Source organism: Podarcis tiliguerta (genome assembly GCF_965153285.1).
Source record: "Podarcis tiliguerta genome assembly, chromosome: 10".
NCBI classification, from domain to species: domain Eukaryota; kingdom Metazoa; phylum Chordata; class Lepidosauria; order Squamata; family Lacertidae; genus Podarcis; species Podarcis tiliguerta.
The window spans coordinates 31444259-31458904 of NC_139543.1; the positions used below are offsets into that span (position 1 = coordinate 31444259).

Below are 14646 nucleotides of genomic sequence, written 5' to 3' on the forward strand. Positions count from 1 at the left end.
GTTTCTTTTAAGAGAAGAAGATGTAAATTATCCAAGCAGATAAAATTAAGTTTCCAGATCCCAATTCAAAAATACCAACTAATAATTATTATTATTAATTATTATTATTAATAATAATAATAATAATTTTAAAAACCAGATGAGATAAAATAAGATCTGAGCTCTTTCAAACTGTTAAGAAAGCAACAAAGCCAGTCTTCCAATTATCACTGATTATTCTCAAAGCAAAATTATTTTTTATGAACATTTAAAGAATTTCCTTTGTGTACATACATGTGCATTACTGAACATGGAGGATTACAGTAGGAAGTTGTGTCTTAGTTCAGTCACTTGTTGTAAACAGATTCCTCTTACTATTATTTACTACTGCCTTCCCTGCATGCTGCGCTCACAAGCCCCTTTTGCCCTTTCCACATTCTTGACCAACCCCCTTCCCTCTATCCCTTTACACACACACCCTCGCCTATCCTTCCACAGCTCACCCAAGCCCTCCCCCCTTTGGAAGGAGGGGGAGGCCCTTCACCCAGCTGCTTGCTAAAAACAAGGTAAAGGGCCCTTTAAACCTATCTGCCGGTGCATTTAAGGGAGGGGGAGGGGGAGAATGAACTTCCCCCAACAGCATGCTAAACTTCAAGATGAAGGGCCTCCCAGCATTCATTTAACAGCTCACCCCAACCAGCCTGCTGTTCTTCACGCTGCAGTTTGTATGACTATCAATGCTGCAAACATTACGTTTTTTAAACCTATGGGAAGAAATTCTCAAGCCAGTCTGCACGATCCACTACAATAAACTGTCTTGCTGCAAAATACATGGATTCTACTCAGAAGCAAGCTCCATGGGATTGGTCCCAGATGACTTGTACAGGATAGAAATCATGGCTTCTCCTACACATGCTAAGCATAAGCAAACTGCCTCTAAATCAATGAAAACCACAAGAGACTACACATTGAAAAGCAAAAGTCCACTGCATAATTAACCATAGCACAATTATTTTAGATATTCTATCAATATTAATTCAAGAAATAAACCACAGCTGAATTTAAATGGGTAACCTCACCTTCAAACACAGCTAACAAAGTATCAGGATCAGCTTTCACATCTTCAATTGTTTTCCAAGGTATTAAAAAAGGCTCCTTCTTCATTATTTTTGAAGGGTTGCTATTGGCAGGATCATAGAACTTGATGGGGAGATCGCCAAACTCAATCAGATGTATATAGGATAACCAAGCTAAGCAGCGGTCACTTATGGTGAGATGTTGCACCAAAACTGGTTCACTTTCTGACTTCAGTGCATTCTGCGGAGAAGAAAGTTATATGATGATTAAATCTGACAGCTTAAATAACAGGCAACCTTGCTATATTATGCCTAGTCATAGAAATATATTCTAGCAATCAAGCTTGAATTTTTGTTTCACTAAACAAATCCCATGGTCACAACTGGGGAATTTCAGGTTTCAGAAATTTGCCTGGCCTTATTTGTTCTGTATCCAAGCCTCACATTTTTAAAAAAAATGCTTTAAGGTTTTACAGTATTACAATTAAGCAGCATATAAATGTTGTGAAATAAATAAATTTGCAGTTAAAACTATTTCTACAAGGACTGAGATGGCAGAAGACACAAATGTTGAAAACTGTATGCAACGGCCATATATTACACTGGTAGGCCATGTGACAGAGGAACATTTAATCACAGACAGTAGTATAGACTACTGAAGTCCCTGCTCCCTAGAACACCCAGTAGAAATGGTGGAGATTTTGTGATCTTATATATTTACAAGCATTTTTTCATAACTGTAGGGAAGCACACTCTGGTCCGTATGAAATTGCTCTCATCTGCTACTGAATAGTGCAGCAGGGACATTACCGTCAAACTAGATATATAGGACAAAACAGCAATGGATGCCAAAGCCAAAAATCACTTTGATGAAAGTATAACCACCGTAACATGACATACATAAGCAAGTACCTGGAATAACGCAACAGCATTTTGATATTTCCCAGTGAAAAGGCTTAGGTGAACTCTATACAGCAACATCTCCAGCAAGTGAAAGGACCGAAGATCCAGATTCTCTTCACATTTTGGACTCTCCATCAGGAACTGTAGCATTCTCCCACAGACATAATCCTTTCCATCAAATGAGTTTTCCAGATTTAGAAACTGAATGGCAGTTAAGAAAAATAAAATGTTTAAGGATTCATCTCATTTTGTTACGGGATCTAAAGAGCTGTGTGCAAGTGTCTAAAGCGCTTCTGTGTATGCACAGAGACATTCCAGAGGTATGCTTTCAACTACAGCCAATTGCACTGTATCACATATTATCCTGGAGGCATGATGTTGTGGGGAAGGTTTGGATGCAAGGTAATGTGAAAGGAACCCTAAACAGGCATCCATTTGTCTGGTACATTTTATGGGATTCTATATTCCCTGTGGCAGGAAAAGGGAAATCCTAAGTTTAAAAAGTTTTTGTAAAAGTTCTTTTTGAGCTTTAAAAGCTATTTAGTGGAAGCCTTCAAATGAAACATACATGGAAGTGAGATGTAGTGTGCTAATATGTACTAACTTCATAATTACTACATATAGCTTTTCCAGTGATCAAACTTACTGTCCACCAAATCTTGTAAGTAGGAGCATATTCCACTGCAGTCTCACACATTTCTTGCACCTCTTCCTTAATTCCTCTTTTTGAAAATAGCTTGAGGTAATGACACCAGACTTCAGAATTTTCTTTGTTATTTTCTAGTGCTCGAGCCAGGACATTTAAAGCAGAATCCAAGCGTTCAGAGGATGATCTTCAATAAGAAAGGAAAGCAATACATTCATTTTCACATTCTCAGTTTCATGGTACAATGCCAAGGCATGCACATGCATTTCCCCTTCAGAAGCTCTCTGCACTTCATACATGACCTTTTTCTCTTCTGTGTTTAAAACAGTTTGAGGGATTTGAAATGCAGCAGTCAGAGGAAGAACAGGGAACTTGCACGGTAACTCTAAGGCACTTGTGGATGGTAAAGTACAACTGCAGTTTGTTGCCAATACTCTCAGACACCTGCTGGTTCCTGATGTAAACGTAAAACATCTGAAAATGACTTCTACCATCTTGCTTAAGGAGTTTTCCATTTTGTCATCATGAATTAAGAAAACTAACCTTTAGAAATCCAATCACTTGTATCCTTCATTAAAATGAAACCTCTTTTTACTATTTCCATGCTGAAATGAAGCACTTTAAAGCATAATAATTTATTATGCTTACTGTGGACTGTGCACAATAAAAGAGCAAATCAATTCCCCACCAATTGCTTTAAAACAATAACCTATTTGTTGTACATTGGCCAAAGTAACAAAGGGTCCTTTTGATGCTAGCGACAAAGCTTGCTTCCAACAGCACAGGTGAGAAGTTTGAGACAAAAAGTGCAACTGATTTGTTTGCAAAGAAAGAATTACCCACCCTTCATTTTGATTCAGATATTTGTAGGCCAATTTGATCCAAAGCTGAACGTTATATGGGTTCTCAAGTACACTTGCTTCCAGGTTTGAAATGTCGTCGGTTTCATTAGTAAAATACCTAACATCATCAGGCGTCACAACAGCATCCAGAGCGGGAAGATTTATTCTGTTCTGTACTGCGGGAGCTGCAAATAAAAACAATTCTCTTTTTTTAAGGATTGTCACAACTTTCATGCGCGCACACACACACACACACTAATTGTTATGGCAAGATAAATTGAGTTACTTTTGTCTAATACTCTATTAGAATTTTATTTAAACATTTTGATTTTTTTTTTTTTTTGTTATCGTTACGTGAGTCAGTGCTGAATCATGAGTGACAGCAGTGCAAGACATTCAGGACACTTTCTTCCAATTAACATGACTAACTGACTCAGGCACAGGACTCTTGACCACTAAGCCAACACAGTGCCTCCAGGCACATGTATACTTGCAGCCTTTCCTAGCTCCAGCAGGATCCTATAATAACCCGCCCCCTGCTGAAATTAGGCATCAAAAAAGTCTTCCATTGTAGGCAATAGAATGATTTTTCACTGGGTCTGTGTGGAAATGGTGCCACCTACCTGTGACACCAGCTCTATATGCCTATATCAGTTTTATCATTACAGGGCAAATAAAGAGAGGAGACAAGTAAATGTGTTCAAGTACACTTTTTTGCCCTTTTTCGGAATTACTCTTAACATTCCAGATTTACTTGCATAATAATTAATGCTACCATATTTAATAGGACCAGAAGACTGTTCCTCTTCACTGCTGATATCACTGTCCAAATGAGTTTTTTCCCAGTGCTTAGGTCTCCATTTCCTTTTGTCTTTCCAAGTTGTAAACGGAGGGGCTATTTACAAGAGAGATAAAATTGAAGTATACATTAAATTCTTTACATCGTGTTTTATCATCAAAACAAATCCTGCTTATCCAGCTACAACATTTTTTTAAAAAAACTCCACTGAATGCTGCTGTAGACTGGATCTTGAGATATTAAAAAAGTTACTTACTGTGACCTTTGCTTTCATTGACATTACTAGCAAGAAGAACAGCCATTTGATCCATTGCCATGCGATCTTTGTTTACACCAAACAGTTTTTCGACATATTTTTCTGAAATAAGATTGTAGCAATATCTAAGACACATATCATTATCAGTAATTTACAACTATATGCATTCATACTGTATATCCATGACGAAATCCACAGAACTCTGATGAAACTTTTAACACTACAAATTGTTTCAAAATGGTGGCATCAATGTCCCATCAATACAACTCCAAATACTTTTCACTTTTATGATCTTTTGCTGAAAACTTACACAGGTGAAAAGTAAAAAGCAATTACATGACAGCAGAAGGCAGAATCACACTTTGTTTAATATGAATACAGTGCAGAGTGAAAGCATGCATTAGGAAGCAGCTTGCTTTCTTAACTTTTGGCTATGAAGCTAGAATACCTAATTGCAGAACTAAATTGCCTTGCTGGCAAGACTAACAAGCAACATACCTGTTGCAGTGCTTATCTCTTCATCGGTGCTTTTTTCTGAACAGCCTATCAGAGCTAAATTGTATGAAAGAACATCCTCAAACAGCTGTCTTCGGCTGAGAGTGCAATCTTTCATGTGTTGCCTGAAATAAAAAATAATCCCGTTTAAAAATCAGCTAAAGGCTCTGTGAACATCATACCTAAAGTAAGTGAATGTTATTTTCAAACAGCATTTAAAACATTTCCAGAAACTCTAAGAAGTGTGCAGCTGCAAGCCAAGTGTGTACAAGACAAGATAGTGTACATATGCACTCTATCTAATACTCAGGTGCCACTACTACTCATAAGGACTGACTTCAGTAATCCCGGCGTATTACAGAACACATCTCAAACTTTTTATTACTCAAAAGCAAAGTGAACTTTGAAGAGCATCTCCGACATAATGTACCTCACGTTCAAATGTTAGCTGTCATCTGAGAAGTTTAAATACGGTCGCACAGATATGTCAATATGATACTAGCAGCTGAATACAAGTGTATTGAGGGCAGGCAATTTGTAATTCCCAATTCAATCCAGTGAACAGGTATAACAACAACAACAACAACAACAACAACAACAATAATAATAGATTTCAAATGCCATGCAACACCAAAACTGAAGAATGTGTATAAAATGAGAATTGATGAGACTAAATGGGTTATTCTAACACTTCTAAAGGACTGCAAATTAGGAGTGCTCTGTAAAACACACATAAATAGCAATGACTTTCTTTTCCTGTAGGTGTCCCCACCCCACTCCACTTCATTGATTAAGGCTTCTCCAAGAGCCTTGCTTCAAAACCCTATCTATGGGAGAAAGGATTGCTGGGAATTTAACCAATGCATACTATTTCTCGGTGAATGAGAACGTGCTTTGGGGCTTTGGCTGCTGGCAGTTCAGAATACTGGCTATTGCTCCTGGGTATATAAGTTCTTACCATTACAGTGGTACCTCTGGTTACGAACTTAATTCGTTCCGGAGGTCTGTTCTTAAGTTGAAACCGTTCTTATACTGAGGCATGCTTTTGTTAATGGGGCCTCCCGCTGTGCACACAGCTCTGGCGCACGATTTCCGTTCACGTCCTGGAGCAAAGGTCACAACCAGAAGCAGCTACTTCCGGGTTAGCGGAGCTCGTAACCTGAAGCATTCGTAACCAGAGGTACCACTGTACTGATCTCTTTAAATGTACCCCAGGTTCATTTCTTTTTACGCACAGAGCAGGACACAAACACACTACAGCAAAACCACACCTGAACAGGCAGGTTCTGATGCCTTCATATAGAAGCTAAATCCCTTCTGCTCTGGGAAGAAAAGGGCCTATTTTTCTTCGAACAGTATTTTCAAGGGATGTTCTAGAAAATGGTGGCAGAATCTCTCCCCCCGCCCCAGTAGCTTGTATCAAGAGGCCTTCAAAACTCTGCAAAAGGCACTTTGGAACTCCTCTTCCTGCATCTGTTTGTATAAGAAAGGGCAGGGATTCCCTCCACTGCCATGGCCAAAAAAGCCATCTGTGTACCTTTCCCCTTATTCCCATCCTTTCCAGGATACAAAAATGAAACAGATTATCTGATGAACGCTACTTTTCTTTTAACATAAGCAGACAAAAATCTTTCTTAATCAAATGACAAATTTGCCTGGAATCCCAAGGCAATAGCCTCTGCAGTAGAGATCATTCAATTAGAGCAGTATGAGGTGAAGGGGAGAATCACTCACCATCGACAATCATCATCATTGCATGTACCCGTTAGATCAAAACGGCAGAAACACTGTTTAGGCTCAATCATATTGCTGTAGGATACTGAACTGAGGTAAAGCTTTTCTTTTGTTCGAAAATAGGGACTAAACCTAAGCAAAGTAACAACATGAGATGTTAATATTTCCAGGTCAATAAAATTAGCTCATGGCTAACACACAAACATGTACTAACGGTACTAAAATTGAATCCTATATCACTTCACTTTTCAAAGATAATCATAACCATAAGCAGATATGTAGCACCACCTGCTGTTCATCCCAAAAGGGAATAGAAGCTTGTTTTTCTTTCATCCACAAAAGTATTTAAGACCAAATCAGCCGGTAGTTCTTAATTCTTACCACCCACTTTTAAGAGATAACTCTGTATTCTATATGTATTTTGTAGCCGTTTTTTTGTTTTTGTTTACATGTGTATGTGTCCTCTTCATGTAATGCATTTAAATTGTCTACAGTTTGGTGTTTGCTGTTTTAAATGAAAGTCCAATAATTACAAATGCAAGAGCGATTTAGCAACATTTGCTACCAAACTCTAATTTCTCACATCTGCAGAGCTCTTCCTCTTTGAGGACCATAAATGTAGCTATAGTTCTACAGCTCTGTTCTCCATTGCTACTCCAAAGCTCACCATCCTTTCATATAAAGGATTTTACAACAGAAATCCCCAACCATACTCAAAGCCGCTATGCAACATAGCATCTTTAATCAACTCAGTATTCATACCTGTAGGATTTAAAAACAAGAAGTGGGCTATGATAAGGTCCAAACGGATATGGCTTCCCTTCTGTTTGTTTACTTGGAGCTGTGAAAGGGTCTACGTCCACTTTTATTTCCTAGGGGAAAGATACAATATATAACCATACAGAGACTCAAGCCACAGGAATTCATTAAAAAAACTTGATCTTTTAGTATTAAATAGTACACTGAATTACCTGCCCATGTAAGTTTTCTTCATTAGAAACCGCAAGCATGGTATTTTCTCTCAAGAGATCTTTTAAGCCATCAGCTTTCCCATGAAGTTTTTTCAGTTCATCAATATTCAGACCCAAAAAGAGCTCGGGTTGTTCTAGTGCCTTTTTCGAAACTTTGCTTGAAGTTTCTTGCTTGGGGGTGTCAACGTGCTTAAGGTTAGGTTTAGTAGAAGAATTTGATTCTCTGAAAGACCTCCTTCGTTCTCTGGTGGAATTGGACAAAATTTCATCATCACAATAATTCTCTTCTGTATCTAATGTCAGTTTGTCTTGTGTCAGATCATGAAGGGAAGGTTGAGGTAGTGCAAAGTCAGGTTCCTCTTCTGTAACGGGAAGAATATTTGATCGGTCCTTAGTCTGATGTGCATGGGCCTCCTTCAGCTGCTGAATTTTTAGAGCATATTCATACTGTAGTTGCTGTAATCTTTTTTTCTCCAGTGCAATCAGTTCTGCTGAATGTTTCTTGGGGCTCGACGAAGGAGATTTCTCCAATTTCAATATTTTGTTTGGCTGCCAAGAAACACACTCAAAATTCTTAGAACTTCACATTTACAGACAAGATAAATAAATAAAAACACTTCTGACTAGCTTTGTAGTTTAAATTCTTACCAGACAATTCACACATACAAATGGGAAAAACAGAACATAATTTACCAATGGTATAACTATTAGGGTTTCAATTAATCTATGCCATTTCAAGTATATTTCTAAGAACCCACAATTTTGCTCTCCGTGGGAAGAGCTCATTCAGTCCTTAGCAAAGGTGACAAACCGCAGGCTCTCCCCCAACAGACGAGTGGGGAGAGGGGATGGATAATCCAAAACCCAGCTTGGAATTTGTTTTGACTCTACACATGTCAGGTGCTTGGAACATGTGCACTTGGCCTACAAATACAGATATAACCTCCAAACTGATCTGTTTGCTTCCAGGCCACTTCAAGTTCCCAGCAAGGGAACCAGTCTCTGCATCCTCCATGCAGCTGGTGGGAGCAGATGGAGTTTGTCTCTGTTTTAATGGGATATTCCGAGCACCTGACAAACTCTAAGCCAAGCCTCCAGCTCTGCCTCCTATTGTCCATCTGAGCTGGCAGAAAGAAGTGTGTGGCCTTGAATACATAATGACAGCATTTTCTTTGCACTTACTAGGCAAGCCTTTATCCTGATGAGCTCAGTACTACCTAGAGAGCAGGGGCATGTGTTCAGAATCCCTCACACTGCCTTCCCCAGTTCCAACCCAAGGTCTGAAATGGGCAGAGGGGGATTGTCTCTGACATCATGCTGTATTTCAGAGGCTCATCATAAAGTGAAGTGTTAACAAGCTTTTAGGTACAGTAGCGTAAGTTTTAATATTCAAATCTGTTGAACATGATCTCTGAAAGCTATTATTTCCCAGAATGGACCCAACAGTTGAGGCTCATTTCACGGGATTTTTGACTTTTTAACAGTAAGGATAATAAATTGAATTTGAAAATCTCACTTTCAAATTCCATGTGGCAAGGATGGGTGCCCTTTGAGAAAGAACTCCGAACCCTCCTTAGCAAGCAGAAAAAGTAGAATGCTACTTGGATTATGGCCAGTGTTCATAATGCAACAATCCCTTATGCTTTCTCCAAAAACTGAAAACTGGTATTATAAAGCACAGGTGTGTTTGGAGGTTCATTTCAGCTCTCGATTAATATTCTTGTTTTCTGGTCTAGTTTTCAAGGCTATACTTACTCCAAAATGATCATATTCAAGTTTTCGTTTTCCAAGTTCTTTGCTAGCCAGTGCTTTTGCTCGAGCAAGCTCTTCTCCATATTTTAATGCTAGCGCTTTTTTTGCTGTTACTCGTTGCTGTACTCTGTGGATCTGAAATATTTATGCATTCTTCAGATGTCACATTTGAACCCAAGCATGGATATAAACCAAATAAGCTAACAAATTAGTCTGAAATATGTCTAGTAAAAAAGGACTGTCCTACATACAACACGACGGTTAAACAAGCAAGTTTTATAGTGCTATAGAAAAAGACAACTTACTTGTTCCTGAAGCTTCTTCAAGAACACTTTATTAGCATTTAGTATCTTCTCTGCTGCTTGCAGCTGCTCATTCAGTTTTGCAATCTTGCTTTCAGCAAGACGAACAGACTCTTTTTTCTTTGCCTCTTGCTGCAATAGATGTTTCAACACAGATTCATCCTTCATCAAGAGAAGTCTAAAGAAAAGAAAATGGAGTTCAAATTTCACCTATATTCATGACTATATACAAAAGCCGTATGAAATTAGAGGCACCATCTAAACTGTTCAAAGCATCTAGGTATTATTTAAGAATACAGTTTATATTAAGGTTATTGTTGGGGGATTTTTAATGCTGTGAAGCTGCAGCGAGCATTACGCTGGGGTGGGAAGGCACAGGCAGAAAAACACAGAGAAGCGGAGAGCTGGTGGGGAGACCACCACTGCAGGTTCCCAGCAGACAAGGAAAGCTGCTTGTGAAGGAGCAGCACCATTCAAGATCCAATCCTTCTGCTTAGCAGGAAGTTCCAATCATGCATGGTCCTGCTCCTTCATGAGCAACTTCTCTGCACACAAGTTAAGGGGAGGATCGGAGACAAGGGTAGAGCGAGGATGGCTGCTGGGGAGAGGCATCAGGAACGAAAACTAAGGAGCCAGGATCTGTGAGCACAGCACCCAAACAGGCTGCCCCCAACCAGCAAAAGGCAAACAAGTAAGAAGAGGACTAAATGAGCTTCTTTAAAGTTGTTGTTTTTTCTCTCACTGAGATTAAGGAAAGTCATTCTCTCATAGTGTGTTGTTCATAGGCAGGTTCAGCTGTTTCAATATCTAAATCAGCTTGTATGTGTAGCATAGTACGGGTACAAATTTATCATGTTCAGATAAGGGAATTTTTACATAATGAGTGGACAGATAGTGGGACCTGCATGCAGTTAAAGTGAAGTGTCCCAAACACACAAACAACACATACTAACCATTGCTACGGAGGGTTACCATTAAGATGAGGAGACTTACTTGTGTTTTTTGAGTTTTGCCTCTGCATCTGTAACTTGTTTTGTTACTATTGCTATCCTACCAACCCCATCAACTTCAACGTCAGAGTTTGCTGGTGATGAACTTGTCTTCAAGGGTTCAGATATTATCAGGCGTTGTTTCTCCCTGCTAAAATATTCAAGACGCATTATTTTTAAAACTTTAGTTTTCAGACAAAAAACTGAAACTTATTTTCCAAGAAAGTAAAATCAGATTTGTTATCACTACCACTTTGAATTAGAACAGCTCACAAGATAATTTATAAATAAAACCAAGGCTTTAAATAAACAAAATAGAATAATTAAAAAATATGGATGACTACATCAGGCCACTGATTTTTAAATCAGTCAGTTTTTGGCTAACAACTCAAGTGCTTTTCTTGATTTTCACTGTGCGAAGCCCAAATACCTGGCAATCTCTTCTTTTAGGAGTCTGTATTCAATCTTTTTATCTTCTGGTAAGGCCTCTGGGGTTCTTACAGGATTGTTTTCTTTTTCAGATTTTAAAGGTGCTTTGGGTTTTGATGCCTGTAACAGAAGAATCCAACACTGTTATATATAGGAACCGAAATAAAAAATTGAAATTATTGAAGAAAGGGAAGTTGGATTTACCACAGAGTTTCTTTTTATCTAGAAGACAGGATTAACTCTACTGATTCAGAAAGCAGGGTCAACCAACTTTGCCTCTTTTAAAAGGAGAGGTCCTCTCCAGTTTTGGAAAGGCAAAAGAACAAACTAAGTGTAAGACTTGAGGAAAAAATGAGCCATCCACAAGGGAACCGGAATAGCCAGGGAAATAGAAGGTAAAAGTAAGTAGCAAAAATACACTTTCAAAAGGATATTATGAGCCCAAGTTATAGCTTATTTTAACAGGATACAACTTGCCCCCAAAGCCACCCAGAAGTCAAATCCTTCTCTAGTGCTGGCAAGATCTTACTTGCTCTCCTACCTAGCTATGAAGATTCCTTCTGTAAAGTTATGTCCAACTTCTCTTTTTCATTTAATGGTAGAAGACCAGGCAGAACAAGGATACTCTGAAGCAGAACCACATTCCGCAACGGGTTCCAGAGTAAACAGATTATTATGGGCAATTCTCTGAAAAACCCACTGTGGCACACACCTACTGAAAGAGGCACACTGCTGCCACACTGCTGGAGCCCAAAGTAAATACAAGAAAGCAGTGCAGTGCTGCCGACTCCTGTGCTCAACTAGCAGTCTTCACCAGCAAGAGTGTGAAACAGGACCTTCTTCACTGAATGAGAACATGAGAAAGGAGACCCGGAGCTCTGACAAGTGATCTGCTTATTGTATAGCTACCCAAAGGGATCAGTGCGAACAAGTACTAAGCTCCTGCTTTCACATCAGGTGCAGGGAGGAAAATAAGACAAAATGTACTTAAAGATAAAAGGCTGGCAATGACTTTCACTCCTTGTCAGAAGGCAGGCCCAAGAACTGGGATGAACTCTTCTCTAAAAGGAATAATTTGTTTCTCCTAACCTCTGAACCAATTAAGTCTACCCATACCTTCCAACATTTCTCCAATAAAAATAGGGATGTCCCATTCCATAACGATCATTTTACTATTTATATCCCACACATCTTACTGGGTTGCCCCAGCCACTCTGGGCTGCTTCCAACACATATAAAAACATAATAAAACATTTTTTTAAAAAACCCTCCCTATACAGGATTGCCTTCAGACGGCTTGGGGGGTCAGATAACGCCATACCCTCCAACATTTCTCCAATGAAAACAGGGGCGTCCTAAGGAAAAGCAGGACATTCCAGGATCAAATCAGAAACCAGGACAACTTTTCTAAATCAGGGACGTCCCTAGAAAATAGGGACACTTGGAGGGTCTGTCCTTCCTGTTCTCCTACCGATAGACAAGGAAGTCTGTTTTACACAGCTGGCCATTGCAGTGCACAGCAAATGCAGGCTAAGATTTTAAAAACTAAATTTCATGTGATCTTTTCAAAGAATGTCATTTCCACATCCACATCCATTTTATTTACCTCTACAGTCCTTCGAGCTTCTTTGATCATAGATTCTAGGCCACCAAACACACTAGCAGCAGAGATGGGTTGTTCCGCATCCGATTCACTGTCATCTGAATCATTCAGTGTAACCACGACTGACTTGTGCTTTGGAAGCTAAAGAAATAAAAGGTTAAATAATTTTGAGTGAGCAACTCTCTTAAGAATAGTGGCCTTGCTCTTCTTTGAAAGAAACAGTACACAGGAACCAACCTAACCCACCTCCAAAATGCTACTGTTCCCAGCTGCCGAATCAGCACAAGCCAACCTAGGATTTTGCATGTTACTTTCTTGCCCTACTTTGGCAGTGTTAACCTCAAACATGATGCACCTTCCTATATGAAGCCAAGTAAAAAATATTTCATTACCGTAATCACTGTTCGTGGGAGTCTTGGTACTCTAATAATCTTTGTGTTCTTTACACGAGGTTGAGAAACAGTGTTAATACTGACGGCTGAAAGATTGCTTCTTGGCACGGCATGGGAGTTATTGGGGAAAGGCGGTGAAGGTGGACCACTATTACTTGAGTTCTCCTATAAATAAATAAACAATCAGAAAAGCCACTGTGAAAGGCTTTTAAATATTTAAATACACAAATGCTGCAAAAACGTAACACAAACAAAGCCTCCTCAACCTGTTAGAAGCTGCCATTTTAGAAGGCATAGATTTTTAACGACAACAGAAGCCACTGAGCATGGAAATGGCCAACATCAGCGGTAAGTGAAGTAATCGTTGCTCAGATTTCAACCATGTGAAATGTCATAATCCTACTAATTATCCAGCTGAAATAGCTAGGACAATGCCAAACAAGTGGGAGGCAACTTGTTCAGTTTACAGCAAATTTAACCCTAACCAAGAGAACTTTAAACTCCTTTTAAGGTTAAAGAACAGATTACGCTGTTTAAAGAACTGCATGCCACCTTCAAGTTGTCCAGTCACACTTTTGTTTTTCCAAACTAACACAAAAAACTTTTCTGGTGTAATGCAGATCATAATGCACCAGGGCTGACATCTAGTGGCTATATTCAGAAGTGATAAATACCTCCGGTTTGAAAGCTCGTTTGTTTGCTAGAGATTTAAGTAGCTCTTCTCGCAGCAACATTTCTTCCTCCTCCTCCTCATCTGCAAATGGCGGTTTGGGTGGCTGTTCAGGTTCTTCAGGTGGAAGTGGAGGAAGGGGTGGTAGTGGCTCAAGAGAAGCACTTGAAATACCTTCTACATACAACTGGCTGCCTGGTGGCAAAGCCTTAAAAAGTTGGAAAGGAAAAGGGAAATAGCTTAATTACTACTTGACCTTCCCCAAATAGTGTGCCAAGCATATCTGGCTCATGCTACGCTTCAATACAAAACATCAGCAACTCCAAAAGCCAAGATACTGCACTTGAAAATCAAGATTTTCCAAGACAGAAAATAAAAGAGAATGACTTGCTTATTCAAAACTATTAGTCGCCAGTACTGGACTGCACTAAGCAGTTGGACTTACTCCCAGGTAAGTGATTATAAGATCCATTTTAGTTCCTTAAATAACATTTAAGAGACACAAATCTATAAAACGTGCAAAAGTTTAGTAGTAAGTAGCTATGTACTGAATGGGGAGCTATCACCTCAGGATTTTTTACTTATATTTCCAGTAGAAGAAATAGGTAGCACAGGATATAGAAGCTCGGTGAGTATTAGTACTGGCATTAATCAGTAATAAGAGTGGAGCTAGAAATAATTTTGATCCAGGCCAAGTCCCATTTCAATAGATACCAGAAGAAATAACTTCCAAGACAGCCTGAAGGGATGCACACAAAAGATCAGCTCATCATAATTTAAAGATAGGCTGGCCTAACAATATTTCTGG

General features: G+C 39.1%; 1 protein-coding gene across 5 annotated transcripts in view; it reads right to left on the reverse strand.

The window, feature by feature from the left end:
• ZFC3H1 (zinc finger C3H1-type containing) overlaps positions 1–14646 on the reverse strand; it is a gene marked incomplete at its 5' end in the record, with an annotated part of 33996 nt that overhangs the window by 9318 nt on the left and 10032 nt on the right. For all 5 annotated transcript variants that reach the window (XR_014502049.1, XR_014502050.1, XR_014502051.1 and 2 more), the window contains 17 exons: positions 1059–1296; positions 1968–2159; positions 2605–2791; positions 3448–3631; positions 4222–4341; positions 4502–4603; positions 5000–5121; positions 6731–6862; positions 7493–7602; positions 7702–8250; positions 9457–9588; positions 9759–9933; positions 10749–10895; positions 11175–11293; positions 12780–12917; positions 13169–13333; positions 13843–14046. Coding sequence is in view for 2 of the 5 variants with exons in the window: in XM_083399236.1 (XP_083255362.1) it covers positions 1059–1296; positions 1968–2159; positions 2605–2791; positions 3448–3631; positions 4222–4341; positions 4502–4603; positions 5000–5121; positions 6731–6862; positions 7493–7602; positions 7702–8250; positions 9457–9588; positions 9759–9933; positions 10749–10895; positions 11175–11293; positions 12780–12917; positions 13169–13333; positions 13843–14046 (3016 nt within the window). The remainder of the gene's footprint in view (positions 1–1058; positions 1297–1967; positions 2160–2604; positions 2792–3447; positions 3632–4221; positions 4342–4501; positions 4604–4999; positions 5122–6730; positions 6863–7492; positions 7603–7701; positions 8251–9456; positions 9589–9758; positions 9934–10748; positions 10896–11174; positions 11294–12779; positions 12918–13168; positions 13334–13842; positions 14047–14646) is intronic.